This window comes from Anas acuta, chromosome 9 (genome assembly GCF_963932015.1).
Source record: "Anas acuta chromosome 9, bAnaAcu1.1, whole genome shotgun sequence".
Lineage (NCBI taxonomy): Eukaryota > Metazoa > Chordata > Aves > Anseriformes > Anatidae > Anas > Anas acuta.
In genome coordinates, this window is record NC_088987.1 from 19,469,844 (window position 1) to 19,483,886 (window position 14,043).

At 37.5% G+C, this 14,043-nt stretch overlaps 1 protein-coding gene across 3 annotated transcripts in view; it reads left to right on the top strand.

Annotated features, from left to right (window-relative positions):
- CLSTN2 (calsyntenin 2) overlaps positions 1-14,043 on the top strand; it is a 350,903-nt gene that overhangs the window by 315,790 nt on the left and 21,070 nt on the right. For all 3 annotated transcript variants that reach the window (XM_068691530.1, XM_068691529.1, XM_068691532.1), the window contains one exon: positions 5,904-6,066. In XM_068691530.1, the coding sequence (XP_068547631.1) occupies positions 5,904-6,066 (163 nt within the window). The remainder of the gene's footprint in view (positions 1-5,903; positions 6,067-14,043) is intronic.

Below are 14,043 nucleotides of genomic sequence, written 5' to 3' on the forward strand. Positions count from 1 at the left end.
ATGTAACATTTTAGCTTTTACTGGAATTCCACTGCAACATTTCCAAATTAATAGCTTATTTTTCACTTTCAGGCTTTCTTTCTTATAATAGCAGTACTCCGTAAATCCTTGTGAGAGGTGCTTCGAGCTCCCTGTTTGTATTCAGTACAGTGCTTTCTGCTCAGTACTATAAAAATGTGATCTTGTTTCTATCTAAATACATTGGAACCGTTTAAATGTCTATTTTGTGTCACCAACAAAAAAGATGAAAGGCAAAATTTGTAATTTTAAAAAGCTGTTTTAGGATTATTTTGGAGATTGAAAGAAAAGTGTGGTATTTCTTTTTAAACACAAAATAATAACCATATATCCCCATTCAGATATCATCTGTGTTCTGTATTCTGAACCATTGTAAGGGGTGCCCTGCTTTGAAGCAGATTCACAAAGCATGGGGCTGCTTTCAGAACAGGGCAGAGGGTTTGATCTGGGTGCTATAACTGAGTGGATATTGCTAAAGCCTTTAAGCGTGAGATCAAAGGGAGGTTCCCTGCATTTGTTGTCTCTTCAAGTGAAATGAGATAAAAATGCAGAGCCTCAGTTGTCTCTGCATGTTTACAAATTTTCACAATGATGACCTCCAATGAATCTATAGTGACATGCTTGCAAATAAGGAAACAATTCCAGTGTTAAGGTTTTTGCTATAAATGCATATAATAAGCCTTCTCCACTACATTCTTGATTATAGAGTGGCCTAAATAAAATGTTTTACTAACTGAAATATACTAAACTGCAGAAAATAGTTTTATTGAAAGGACACAGAATTTATCTGTGATGAAGAACAGTCTGCTAGTGAAGTCTTCCGTGGTCTTAGAGACATTTACAGTCCTAAAAGGCCAGTAACTCCTGGAGTGACACTCCAGCAGATGTGCATTGATTCAGGCAGGATGATTTATATAAAGATAGGTTGAAGAAACAACAATGCACATTCTTCTTTCAATATAAGTCATCTCTGTTGATAAAAATACAATTGTAGAAGGGAATTAATGCATCCAAAATTTAATGGAAATCATCTATAGAATTTATCCATAATAAGGAAAAGTGAGGAGGAGAATTTAGCACCTTTTCAATTTCTGTGTATGTCTTTTATTCACTTTTGAGAAGTTAAGCTCTGTGCTGCACATTTAAAACATCTCCAGTTTTTGATGGAAATAAAAGCAGATCTCGAACTGATCTCACCAGCCCAGCTGTTTTTAATGACTACTACACTGTTCGTAACTAAACACCTTATTTTCAAGTTTTTAGCACAGAAATACTGTCAGCGGTCAGTCTCTTCTGCACTAGCGCCATTAACATTTCCATTGGCATTCCACCCTTGGGCATGGGCACCATCACAACACTGCCAATAGTTCGACCTAGTTTAGGATTTGCTTTTGCAGAATATACTAGATAGGTTCTTCTGGTGTGCAACTATTTAAATTTGAATTGGTTATTAAGACTGGAATTAAGCGCAATTTGCATGAGAGTAGGTGAAAGAGCCTGAACCAGTTAGCTGACCGGTTTTTAGCAACATATTTTAGCAAAAACAAAACAAAGGGGGAATATACAGCAAAATCAAAAAACTCCAAAGGTATTGATTTTGTTTTGTTTTGATATCAATATTTAAGGCACTATATAATAGACTCAAGGCAGTAGGTGAAAAGATAAAATACTGAAAGTAAGAGTAAGGGGAAAGAAAAATAATTGAAAGCCAGATGGGAGGACAGTGTCACAGACACCTAAGAATGAGGAAGTTACCTAGAGGTTAAATTCCTCCGTTGCTGTTTGCAAATACTTGAAAGGGAAAATTCTTTCAGAGAACACAAATTAGTTAAACTTAGTCAAACTCAAAGAGTTTACAACTATGCTGATCACAATGAAAGAAAAGATGGGATAGTGCTTCTGCTAGGTTCAAAGTATTTCTGTATTTTTAAATGAAAGTGTTAGTTAGTCCCTTCACCTTTTGTGTGTGTGTGTGTGTGTGTTTGTTTTACATTTCTCATTTAAGTCTAAAGCACGTTTACAGTGAAGTATCATAACTGATGTAAACAAGTAATTTAGGATTTTTCTCCACAGAGAATTTATGATTTTGGATAGTTTATTTCTAGTAAAGATTTTTAAAAATCTGTTTTGCAAAACAGCTCTGTTTCCCTCCCAGCTCACGTTAGTATTTAGCAATAAACAGAAAAGTATGTGGAAGCTGGCACTAGGTAAGTGAGAGTGGAATAAAGGAAATAACACTGTGCGGTAGGGGATAGCAAGTTTTCCAAGAGGCCTTGCTTATCAAAAGTTTGTTCTGCCTCTACCTCCATCTAGCTTCTCCAAAAGCATAAAGCTAGTTTGGAAGAGTATTTGCGAAAATGTTGTATAGTTACAATTACCTCCATATTAGAAATTCCATTTTGTGAAGTCTGTGGGAGTAGCCAGTCTGAAATAATTGCACAAATTCCTGTATTCTCCTTATCAAAGCGGGTATAAATATAAAACATATTTTTGTTAAAAAAGGATTGAAAGTAGTATAAACTTGAAAAAAGACGTATACATTTGATGGAAGTAATGGAATTAAAAACTGCTTTCTCAGCTCTGAAGGGATACACCCAAAACATGCACTGAGTAGCACTAAGACGTGCAGAGCTGTTTGTGAGGACAACTCAGTTGTCTGCTGAACGTAACTGGCTAAAATGCAAGGATCATTTAGGAAGTTAGTCAGAGGTTTGCAAATATGCATGGCTGTTTGCTGCTGAACTGAAGCACTGGGACACCTCTTGAAGTGTGGGTTGTCTGTGTATCTAGCCAAACAGGTCAATGAGGACAGCCCAGGACCGCAAGCTGTAAAGGACATGTTCTCATGTGTGCATGTCTGGCCCTTATGTACAAAGCCATAAAAGAAGATGTTTTGCAGACCAAGGAATCCTCTTTCTAATTCCTGTATGCTTCTCAAACCGAAACACTGATTTCAATCCATTCCTAACCATTCCAATCTAAACCAGAAAATTCTTCTTCAGAAGATAAGAGTTTTCATGTCTTGAGAAACTTACTTCATAGACTATATTGTATCTATTTCCTGAAAACATATTCCCATGTAATGACTTGTAGTGATCACTGAGACTTCAAACTGGTTAATTCACTGTGATTTGATTAATATATTTCAGAGGTAGACTGACATGATAAAGTGATTATACCAGCCTAGTGATCCAGCAATCTTTGAAAGCTAAGCTTGCTCATCAGCAATTTTATCCTATTAAGATAGCTTTATAAATTAGATTTTTTAATAAAGTTCTTACTTTACATGATTACAATTTATGTATTTGCCAAACTAGTATATTTTATCCTTTTATTTTCATGGTTTCACCGCAATAATTACATTCTGTTGCCAGTGTGGAATGCATGTAGGCAAGGGACAAATTGGCTTCCTGTGTTAACAAGGTGAAGAAGGTGTCTGAAATGACAGCTAAACAAATTCCACTCTGCAATTATTTATTTCATTATTTTGTTGCCTGTGAAATGGCCAGGCATTAAATACTCCTACTGAGTGGCTGGGAAGTATTCCAGAGTTTTTAAATAATTCTATTGCCACCTTGTAGAATATTTGATTTTACACCAGGACTCTGTACAGATTCTTAAAGGCAGTCTGTTGGTATGTACTTGTATCAGAGTACCTAAGCTGTCTTGAGAGACAGCTTAATTCTTGATAGAATTAAGAACCTAAAGGGTTTGTGTGCTTTTGAAATCTCAGTAAGCTGAGATCTCACCAAGCTGAGATTTTAAGTGCCTAAATTCCCCTAAAAATGCTGTATCTATGTGTTGAAATTTAAGGAAAAACATACAAGTGATACTTTGAGGACTTTAACAAACTGTTTAGAATTGATGTATCTTATGTTCTAGGATGTACCAGAAAAAATAAAGTCAGTTAGTAGTTTGTCAGCTGTGGAAATCTGCAGCTGCACACCTGCATTTTTCCTGGAAGCACTGGAGATCAGTTGCTGAACTCTTGAATTGTGGTGATTATGTAATCTTGTGTTTCCAGACAGCATTTTCTTCAGAAAAATGTTACTACCTTATTGGTCAGTCACTAGAGCAATCAAACTAGCTACGCGTTACCACGCGTCCATGTATATAATGCCCCAGAATGTTTGTTGATGCCACAGTAGTGCTCTTGCTTTGGTTAAATGTGAGGATTGCTCACTGTCACGTAACAATTGGGACATACCAACTGATGCAGTTAAGGGTTGCAAAAAGAAATGCTCTGAGACAGTTGTCTGAAAAATGTGAAATATCAACCCCTGTAGTTTTTATCACACAAGTTCTCTCAAACTCAGGCACATCATTCATTTTGTTTTATATAAAATGTCTGACACATGGGGCTATGACGCATCACAGTCTAATGATCAGGTCAGGAAACTTGGCAAGCTGTTTTTCCTTGAAAGGGAGGACTGCATAATAGTATTCGTGATTGCTGTTTGTTCAATAAAGTTTTCAGTCTTCCAATTTATTTACTTTCAATTTTGGTTTCAGTTCATTTAACCTTCAGAAAACATTTGTGCTGTCTACTGCTTACAACAGGAAGACTCTAGCAGCCCCTTTACTGCATTTATCTCTTGCTGTGGAGCTGTGATGTCTGCAGTAATAAATGTATCCGTTTGAAATAAAAGTGATTAAGTTCTTGTTGAAATGTCTTCTGGAACAAAACATTAGCTTTTGATTTCAAAGGGCAGATATTGCAGCAGATAGCACTTAACCTGGCCAAGGACAGTGTTATGCTTAAACGTCACTTTTCTGCTTGCCTTTATGAAACAGCAAGGATATCTGCATTCAAGCACTTCAGTTTCTTAATACATCAAAACAAGTATCTCTGCAGAATTGAAAGTAGGATGACTGTATCTATCTATTGCCTTATTTTTAAAAACATTCCCCATCCTACCAATTTGCTGTGATTTATTTCTTTGAAATTTTAAATCTGAAAGATACAAGAAAGGAAAAAAAGAATTGGGCAGGAAGTGGTATTTACACACTAGACTTCTGTCTTCAGAGACACTGATTCAGCTAACTACATTTTTGAACTAAGACAGAATTTGACAATCTCACAGTAATCTCTGATTATCTAGCTCAGAAAATCATGTGAATTTGACACTGATACTCTCACCTTGAAAGTACAGTGTAACTGTGGATGTTGCTTTTCAATACTGATGTAGATAAGCGAAACCATATAGGTCCTCATTTTGCAGAATACCAGGGGAAAAGCTTCAGACTAAATAAAACAGGAAGCATGGAGAAGATTTGGGTTGTCTGCCCAAATCAAGAAGACAGACTACTTGAACTGAGTTCATGTGTATGTGTGTACAGAGCACAACAGAAATCCTGCTAGTACAGTGAAGGTCCTGATGCATTGAACAGGACTTTCTAAATACTAATACTTAATAATGGCAATTGAATCAAACCATTGATAATACAATATAATGTCTAAGTTCTATGTATTTTCTTAATTTGAAGCTAACAAGGATCCCCAGTAACTGCTAAAACATCCCAAGTACCTGCAATTTTGTGTTCTTAAATGTCAATAAAGACACTGGGAAACTAATCTTATGTATTAATAAATGTGAAAATACAGAACAAGTACTGAATTGCCTGATTTTTCTGTTTCATCCATGCCTTGTTTTTGACGAATGTGTGTTAAAATGCCTCTATTTATCAAATACATTGTTCATGTATAACGTAAGTATCACCATTGTTTCAGACTTTCATTAATTTTAATGATATATAAATTACAATAGCTTTTTTTTCCCATGAGTGAAATTTGGAAACAATGCAATTTTAAGAGTATGAGATATGACATTAGTCACCAGACAGTAAGTGCTAAGTAATCTTTTCTCTTGCATTCTGTCTTTCAGATTTGTGATAAAGAATGGCATTACTATGTTGTCAATGTTGAGTTTCCCGTTGTTACGTTATATATGGATGGAACAACATATGAACCTTATCTTGTGACCAACGATTGGCCCATCCACCCTTCACACATAGCCATGCAGCTGACAATTGGTGCTTGTTGGCAAGGTAACGTGTCAGCAGATAGTAGATAGTATAATTTTGAATTAAGAACAATGAGCTTAATTTGTCTCACTGCTTGTATAGTAAATCAGTTACTAAAAGGTTTGTGGTATGAAAACAGAAGTAAATCCAGAGTTAATAACTAATCAAGTCCAAGGTTAAAATGGATAGGACGTTAGCAGGCTTTGCATTTCCATCTTCTAAAGAAGTATTGAATCCATTTTGTATATTTAATGTGAAAGACTATTTTCTTTATCTTTCTCTTCACTATTTTTCATTACTTCCCTTGGTCTTCAACTTTAAGCAAACTATCTAAATATTATTCTAAAGAACTTAATCTCCTCCTACAACTCCACCTATCTCCTCCTTTCAAGTAAAGCCAGAAGTCACATCCCCAAAGCCATACTTGTATGGGCCTTAACTTAAGTATTAATTTTCCCTGTTTTCTGCGTTTGTAATACCTCTCTTCTCATTCTTTTGTCTTGTCTTTATCTGACTGGCATCTGTTTGTTTTTTTTGTTTGTTTGTTTGTTTGTGTGTGTGTGTGTGTGTGTGTGTGTGTTCTCTGCTTTATACTTGAAGCAGTCCTCTTTTTCTGCTCATCTGCTCACATGGAGTTCTCTTCCTTACCCTTCCGTGTTGATCTCTGTTTATGCTGTCTTGTTTTCACTTAAGACAACAGCAAATTATGAAGTGAAGCAAGCTGCAATTAGGAAAAAATTCTTTCGTAAAGATTTCTTCCCCACTCTTTAATGTTGGTTCTCATTCTCTCTTCTTGTTACCTTGATTGCTAGTTTGATCTCTGCTCACTTAAAATGTTTTATTAGCAAAATTTGGAGATTTTATCTATGACAGAGCTATTCAGTGTACATAATATTAGAAGCAAGTTCAGCTGTTGGATTATGAACACCCTGGGGGTAAAGATCCAGTCTTTACTTCAATGACAACGTGCAGAATAAAGCTACACTAGTCCTAAAACCAAGATTTGATAAATATTGATCGCTCAGATAAGTATTATGATAGCTAGCTAATCAGCATTACACCAATCCTATACATTTGTACAAATATACACTGATCCACTGATCTTGCCTAACTGGTATTTGCAGGCTTCCATCTCTGAAGGATGAACTTTGTCTATTGGAATGTTCCATTAATGTTGAATATGTAACAGAATACATTTTATTCCAAGGTGCTAAGGCAGTTTTATTCCATTTTTTAGCTAGAAATACGGGGTGAAACACCTACCAAACAGTTCACAAAACAGAACTTGGTTTTAGACAACAGTTAACTGGGACAAATAGTTGACAGACACCAACACAATTTACATGAAGTTTCTTTTTGGCTGAAAAATCTGAGAACAGGACTTTAAAGGAGATAGAATAGGACTTTCCTGGGATCTGTCAGGAACTGGCTAAAGCCTAATGCAACCCAGAAAGTCACTGACTTAACTAAACGCAGCCCTGGTGGCTAGATTCCAGCTTTAATGACATAGTGGGCAAGAAGAAAGCAGTACAAAAATCTTTTTGCATTTTGTTTTGACATTATCAATATGAATTTTTCTCTCCTTAAAATTAGGTATTCTAAATGTTATTCTCACCGAATCTTCCTTTTTCATAATTTAAAAGCCTTTGCTTTTTTTTTTTTTTTTTTTTTTTTAGTGAGTTAATTTACAGGGGAAGATCTAGGCAGAGCTACCACACTAATTTAGGGTTCTGTTACAATGTCTAGCAAAAATCTCCCTGTTTTTAATTTTGTGTAGGTCATGCTTGATACTGTTCTACATTTGTGGGGGTAGTTAATTTGAGGGTGGGAGTTAAAGGGTTATCTTTAGGCTAAATGGTGTGGCTTCTGTCCATTTAATACGTAGTATGTGTGACCCAAACTGGAGACTTCTGAGCTGTGATTTCAGTGATACTAGGATGGGAAAAAAAATAATACTGCTACAGAGCTAAGCAAACTGAGCTCTTAGTGAACTGTGTGTGGGCACGAGTGTTGTGGACTGCTGGTACACCTGTTACTTAGGTTAGGCCTTTTTGTATCCTGATAGATTTTAACAGCTTCTGCTGCAGATACCAAAGGCTGAGGATTTTACTTAATTTTATTTTCTTTAAAAGGACTTTCTTGTTCAGATCAGTGGTCTCACGGATGATTGTCAAGGGTGCAACTTTGAAGCAGATGGGGTTATTTAGGTCCAAAGTGCTGTTCTGTTTCTAATGGTAAAATAAAACTTGAGGTAAAATTGCTCTCTTCTCAAGGGTATTTAAAGGACAAAATTGACTTCTTTTAAGTGTGCTTCCAAGAACGAGAGACACGGAAGGGAACATGAGGGAAGTGTGTGACCCTGGCAGTGACTCTGAACCCAGCCCTGCTTCTCATAACTACCTCCCTGAAGGGATATTGAAGCAGACATGGTCAATCTGGATCACAGAAACCTCCTCAAGGCTCACCTTCTGCTCTTGTTTCAGGGCACCTCAGAAGGGCAGAGTATGGCACTTCAGCAAATGCACTCAAAGAGAGCTTTCAAAATAAACAGTTGGCACCTGTTATTTCTTCACTTAGCCATATTTAAATAACAATGATTTAAGAGAATCCTTAAACAGACAGACAAATAAACCACTGAAATGTCAAAACATACCAAGGCCAACATAAAAATTAGTATCCAATTTTAACAGCTTAAAAAGTAATACAACCAAACTTGATGCATGTGAAATTGCTGGCATTTCTGAACAGATTCTATATGCATTACATGCTGTGGTGTCTGGAGGAAGACAAAAAATATATTAGCAGTTGTAGCAATAGTACAGCAGTTACTATTATACAATATTGTATGAAAAGTATAGCAAAATACATGAGATTTCTTTCTTCCTTTCTTCCTTTCTTCCTTTCTTCCTTTCTTCCTTTCTTCCTTTCTTCCTTTCTTCCTTTCTTCCTTCCTTTCTTCCTTCCTTTCTTCCTTCCTTCCTTTCTTCCTTTCTTTCTTCCTTTCTTTCTTTTCCTTCCTTCCTTCCTTCCTTCCTTCCTTCCTTCCTTCCTTCCTTCCTTCCTTCCTTCCTTCCTTCCTTCCTTCCTTCCTTCCTTCCTTCCTTCCTTCCTTCCTTCCTTCCTTCCTTCCTTCCTTCCTTCCTTCCTTTCTTTTTCTTTTAATGTAATTAGAGTTGTGTGAGGGTTTGGGCGGGTGTTGTTGTTATGTTAAAATAGGAATGTAGTTCTGCTGCCCATACTATGCTACTGCACCAAGGTCTGTGGCTGATGAGTCCTTCCAGGCTGCTGAGACTAGGGTGTCATGTATGGCCTGTGATGACTGGGACAACTGTGACATTGTGACACACGTATTGGACGTACATATTAGAGACAATACGTTTGATTAATTAATTGTTAATCTGGCCATCAGAATGTACTTTCCATGACAGAGAAGCCCCATCCACATAAAACTCTTCTACTGTAGCAATAAAAAATAATGCTTTGCCCATAGATCAGGTCTTCTAGCTCTAGATTCTTGGGAACTTCCCAAAAAGTGAAGAGGTAACAGTTCTGGAGCAAGGAATTATAGTTATTCTTACTATACAAGAATGAAATGCTGCATCAAGTGGGTAGGAGAATTTTCCTCAGGTCACCCAAAACAAATCCACATCAGAGCAAGAACAGAATCAGACTTGGTCACTGACCACCAAATTGTTCTTATTCACCCTTTTAGCATTTGCAATTCTGTTTCATTCTTCTAAGCAATGCGAACAAACAGATTAAAATTAGCTTTTCCTCAAACTGCACTTTCCAGGATCTTACTCTAGTAACTTCGCCTCTAAGTTCATTATTTTTGATTCAGTTTATCTGAGAACATAGTAAATGAACCCTTTTAGAGAGTAAGAAAACTCCTCCATTAAACCATGGTTTATATGGTCTCACTCTGATCCTTTTGTTGCTAATCATTCAGTGGCAAAGGCAGTCAGAAAAAGGCAGCAAATTACATGATTTGGTAGTCTAATCTTTTTTTGTACCACCTACTGCAAACAGATTTCTTCTAGGATTCTTTGAAAAGATAAGGTCTTAAGTTCATACCTTTTCCCTCCCACAGTGTTTTTGTTGTTGTTGTTTTGTTTTTGTTTTTGTTTTTTTAAATGTAGCATTCCCAAAATCCTGTCAGGAAAGCTGTGACACAAACTAATGACTTGTCAGAAGGTTATACTGTAGCTTACCATGACTGTAAGTCATGTAAGTCATTATTTCTAATAATGCCAGCCATTGTGGAGTGCTGGAGGGCTTCACATTGCAATTAATTTATGCCAGCCAGAATATGCAGGGGAAAATCTTTAGAAGAAGCCTGTTAACAGGCAAACACTGTTATTGTGAATGTAGCAGAAGGCTATTGCATCTTCTGGTTTCTAAGCAATTTCTGGTTTGTTTTTTGTTTGTTTGTTTTTGTTTTGTATCCTCCTGTCATTTTCCTCTCTCCTTAATCTATGCTGGAAACCAAATTTTTATGAAATACTTCTGTGGAATAACCTTATCTTCTAAACGCTCTGTTGACATACCAATCACAAAGTTGCAGTCAGAGAACCTACTTACTATTAAAGACGAGAGGTGTGGTAAGAATCCGAAGTTGGAGAGGGATCAGAACACTGAGGGCCACGCTGTGGGCACTGCAGAAGCAGCCTGTGTCACTCAGTGTTGCACGTCCCCCAGAAATTAAGATGTTCTGCAGATAAAGATTACTCCCTACTGCATAGCATAACCCCGGTGGATGCTGCCTTGGGGGTTGGCATAGGCTGCACCAAACCAGGGCATCAGTGGAGTGAGACAAGCAGACAAATTAATGCAAGACCATCTAGGTAGATTTCGACACAATGTGACTGAATGTCTGTATACTACTGCTTGTTAGTGCAGCAGTATTCTTTCTCTCTATTGATCTTCTTCTTATCAAAACTTCACTGGGATTTTGGCTATTGCAGAACTACAAACATATGTGAAAGGTTATTTTAGGAGGGTGGATTGCTTTTCTTATCTTCAGAGAAATTATCTTAAATAGCACAAGTTAAACAAAGCTTTTGATCTATAGACATATTGGATATAGAAAATTAGCATATGCATACTGAAGAGCAGGTAGCCTTTAGCATTCTCTGTACTTGTCCTATTTCACATAATGCTTTAAAGCCTAAAGCTGTCTGTTTAAGGTCATCAGGTTATGATGTCTACCAAGAGCAGAGGCAGACTGAAATAGGGCCAGGTTTGGTCAATAATCTTCTGGGTAATTTCTAGCTGAATTTTATTAAAAAGCAAAAGAAACAAACCAAAAAACCTACAATATGTGTGTGTGTGTGTTTGCACTAAGAAGCTCAGGGAGTATAAAAACTTGAGTCTGTAAGTATGTCTTGCCTAAAATCTATGTTAGGTTTCTCCTGTTTAACAGCAAATCTGCTTGACAGGGAGTTAAATCCAGCTCCCTAAACTGCTGTTAATAAGGAGATGGGATAAGTTCTGGGACTTGGACCTGAGGCATTCAGAGCCAGACTGTCTTGCAGCAGCTCCCTGATTCACTTCAGCCTTTCTGTTGGGACCCTGAATAATCAATCATTCCTTAATTATCTGGCTCAGTAAAACCAGAGTCTATAATATCTTAGAAGAATCACATTGTAGTTGGAAATTCTCTTGATTCATCATTTCCAGTGAAAACCTCATGTGCTTAGACTGCCTTGATAATTACTTGCTCATTATTAAGGTAGGGCAGAAAGGCCTAAAAGAAGATCTGTGAGCTTAATAAAGTGACTCATTTTTGATTGAAAGGCATGACTGTGTATTGGAGATTGTTACGCGAATGAAAACAGCCCTTTTCATCTCCAATGGCAAAGCAACACCACTGTGAAATTCAATGGTAATCAAATTCGGTCCCACTTTTTATCAACACAAAATTAAAAAAAAAAAAAAAGATTCATGAAAATAACCTGTACTTCATTAATGATTGTACCTTAACACTGACATTTGAAACCTGGAACCCTGGGAGTTCTTCAAGTTCTTCAGTTTCTCCTGAACTCTCCAGTGTCATATATAATAGAACATCCTTGTGGCTGGGATCAGAAAGTGTTTGCTAGATGACAGGAACCCCCAGAATTGTGACTTACTGAGAGATGTTTAGGACACGGTGAAGTGTATGTTGGAAGCATTTGTTTTGCTCCATGTGTAAGGGCATCATCCCAACTGATCAGCACACAGGTAGGACAGGCATCTACAACATATTCATCTGAAATTTAGCGGGTTATTTCTACATTTGGTCTATTTATGTTTGAAATTTGAAGCACCAGTTGCACCTGTGCTTGTGACTGTTAAGGAATATGCAAAATACAGTAACACTGTGAAGTCTTGCTTTCATTGGCAGCTTGATCACTCCCCACTGAGGGCTACCATGTAGGTGCAGCCTTTTCTGCTGCATGTGTCCTCCTCTGACTTGTACGTCCTGTTCCAGCCTGTTCTAAGCCCAGTGCCTGGTTTATGCCTAAGCTGTCTCTTTCTTGGAACCATAACCCAATCAGCTTCTATAATGGTTTTGTCTAGTGGAGAGACCAGAAGACCCTTCTCTACTTCTCTGCCCTCCTTCTACTGTGTGTCCTGGTGTCATTGTGTGCTTTCCCTGGTCACCCCCACAGTCACACTTAGCAGAAAAGGAAACACTCAGACTCTGTCAGGGTGACCCCAAGCAAAGCTCTGGTGGGATGGATTCCTCTGCCCCAGTGCCAGAGCTGCCCTGCTTGCCCTGCATTAATTTAATTAAAGGCAGGAGAGATCTCATCCAGCACAGAACAAGAAGAATCCCAGTCTAGAAGATAGCTATTATTTTAGCAACTGAGAAATGTGATGCAAACCACTTTGACAGTGACTAAGCAGTGAGCAGCATTAGGGTGAATAATTATATACATTGACAGTTCCTCTGGATGCCTCCCACAGTCTGTTGACACCATCTTCCCATTATAAGGACTGAATTAACGCCAAAAAGCCAACATTCATCCATCTGGATCTGCCAAACTTTGGGAGTGCTGCGTCAGGTGAAAAAGTAATGCACAGTTTTACCACCCAGATTTGAATAACACTGTGGCCTGTGTTTCCTCACAGCTGTGATGGTGATTGACGGAAGGGAGAAAAAACCAGCAGCTCAGATTTGTAATTCAGCAGCTATAATGAGAATAAGTAATGTTGCTCTAAAAGGTTATTTCAGCCTTTCATGTGTTGCAGACACCAACCTAACCCCCAGCTGACTGTAAGGAAGGTTACGTTTTCCTTTATCTTTCGCATTATTCACTTAAGTAAGTCTTAACTTACTTAAGTTATCTCTGCAAGAATTAATACTCACAGCATATTAATCCATAATAATCGATAAATATAGAGCTGAGTGAAACACAACATGTAATGGAGTTGAGGAGTAAAGTTTTTTATTCTCTCATGATGAAGGTCTTGATACTACTGTAACATCTTTGTGGTGTTTTTGTTTGATTGAGCTGTATGGGACTGATAAGAAATGACAAAAAGAATCTGAGAGCAAAAAAATCCCATAAAACTTGCTGAAACAATCTAGGTTAACAGGATGGGCTGACCTCTGGGTAGAAACTTGTAGATGCTGTGTTGCAAAACACTATAGTTTTTACTGCACCAGAACATTGGGAAAGAGAAACAAATTTAGGACACTTGGATTACCTCAGGATCACCATTACCAGAGCACCACTTTGTTCTCTGAGCACAGCTCAGCCTTCCTCCTGCCCAGTGAGGGCAGTGCATCTGCGCTGCCTATCAGCTGCCTGTGGAGCCGCACAGGCATGAAGTGTATCATGCTCAGGATCAAGGGATGATACTTGAAAACATCAGTATTTAGAAGGATTTGGATAACATTCTGTAAAAAAAGTTGCTACTTCTAGCACTAGCTGTAAGTACGCTGTCCTTTAATGTGCTACAGAATTATCATTCTCATACCAGATTAAACATCCTTACACACTTGTAATTTTG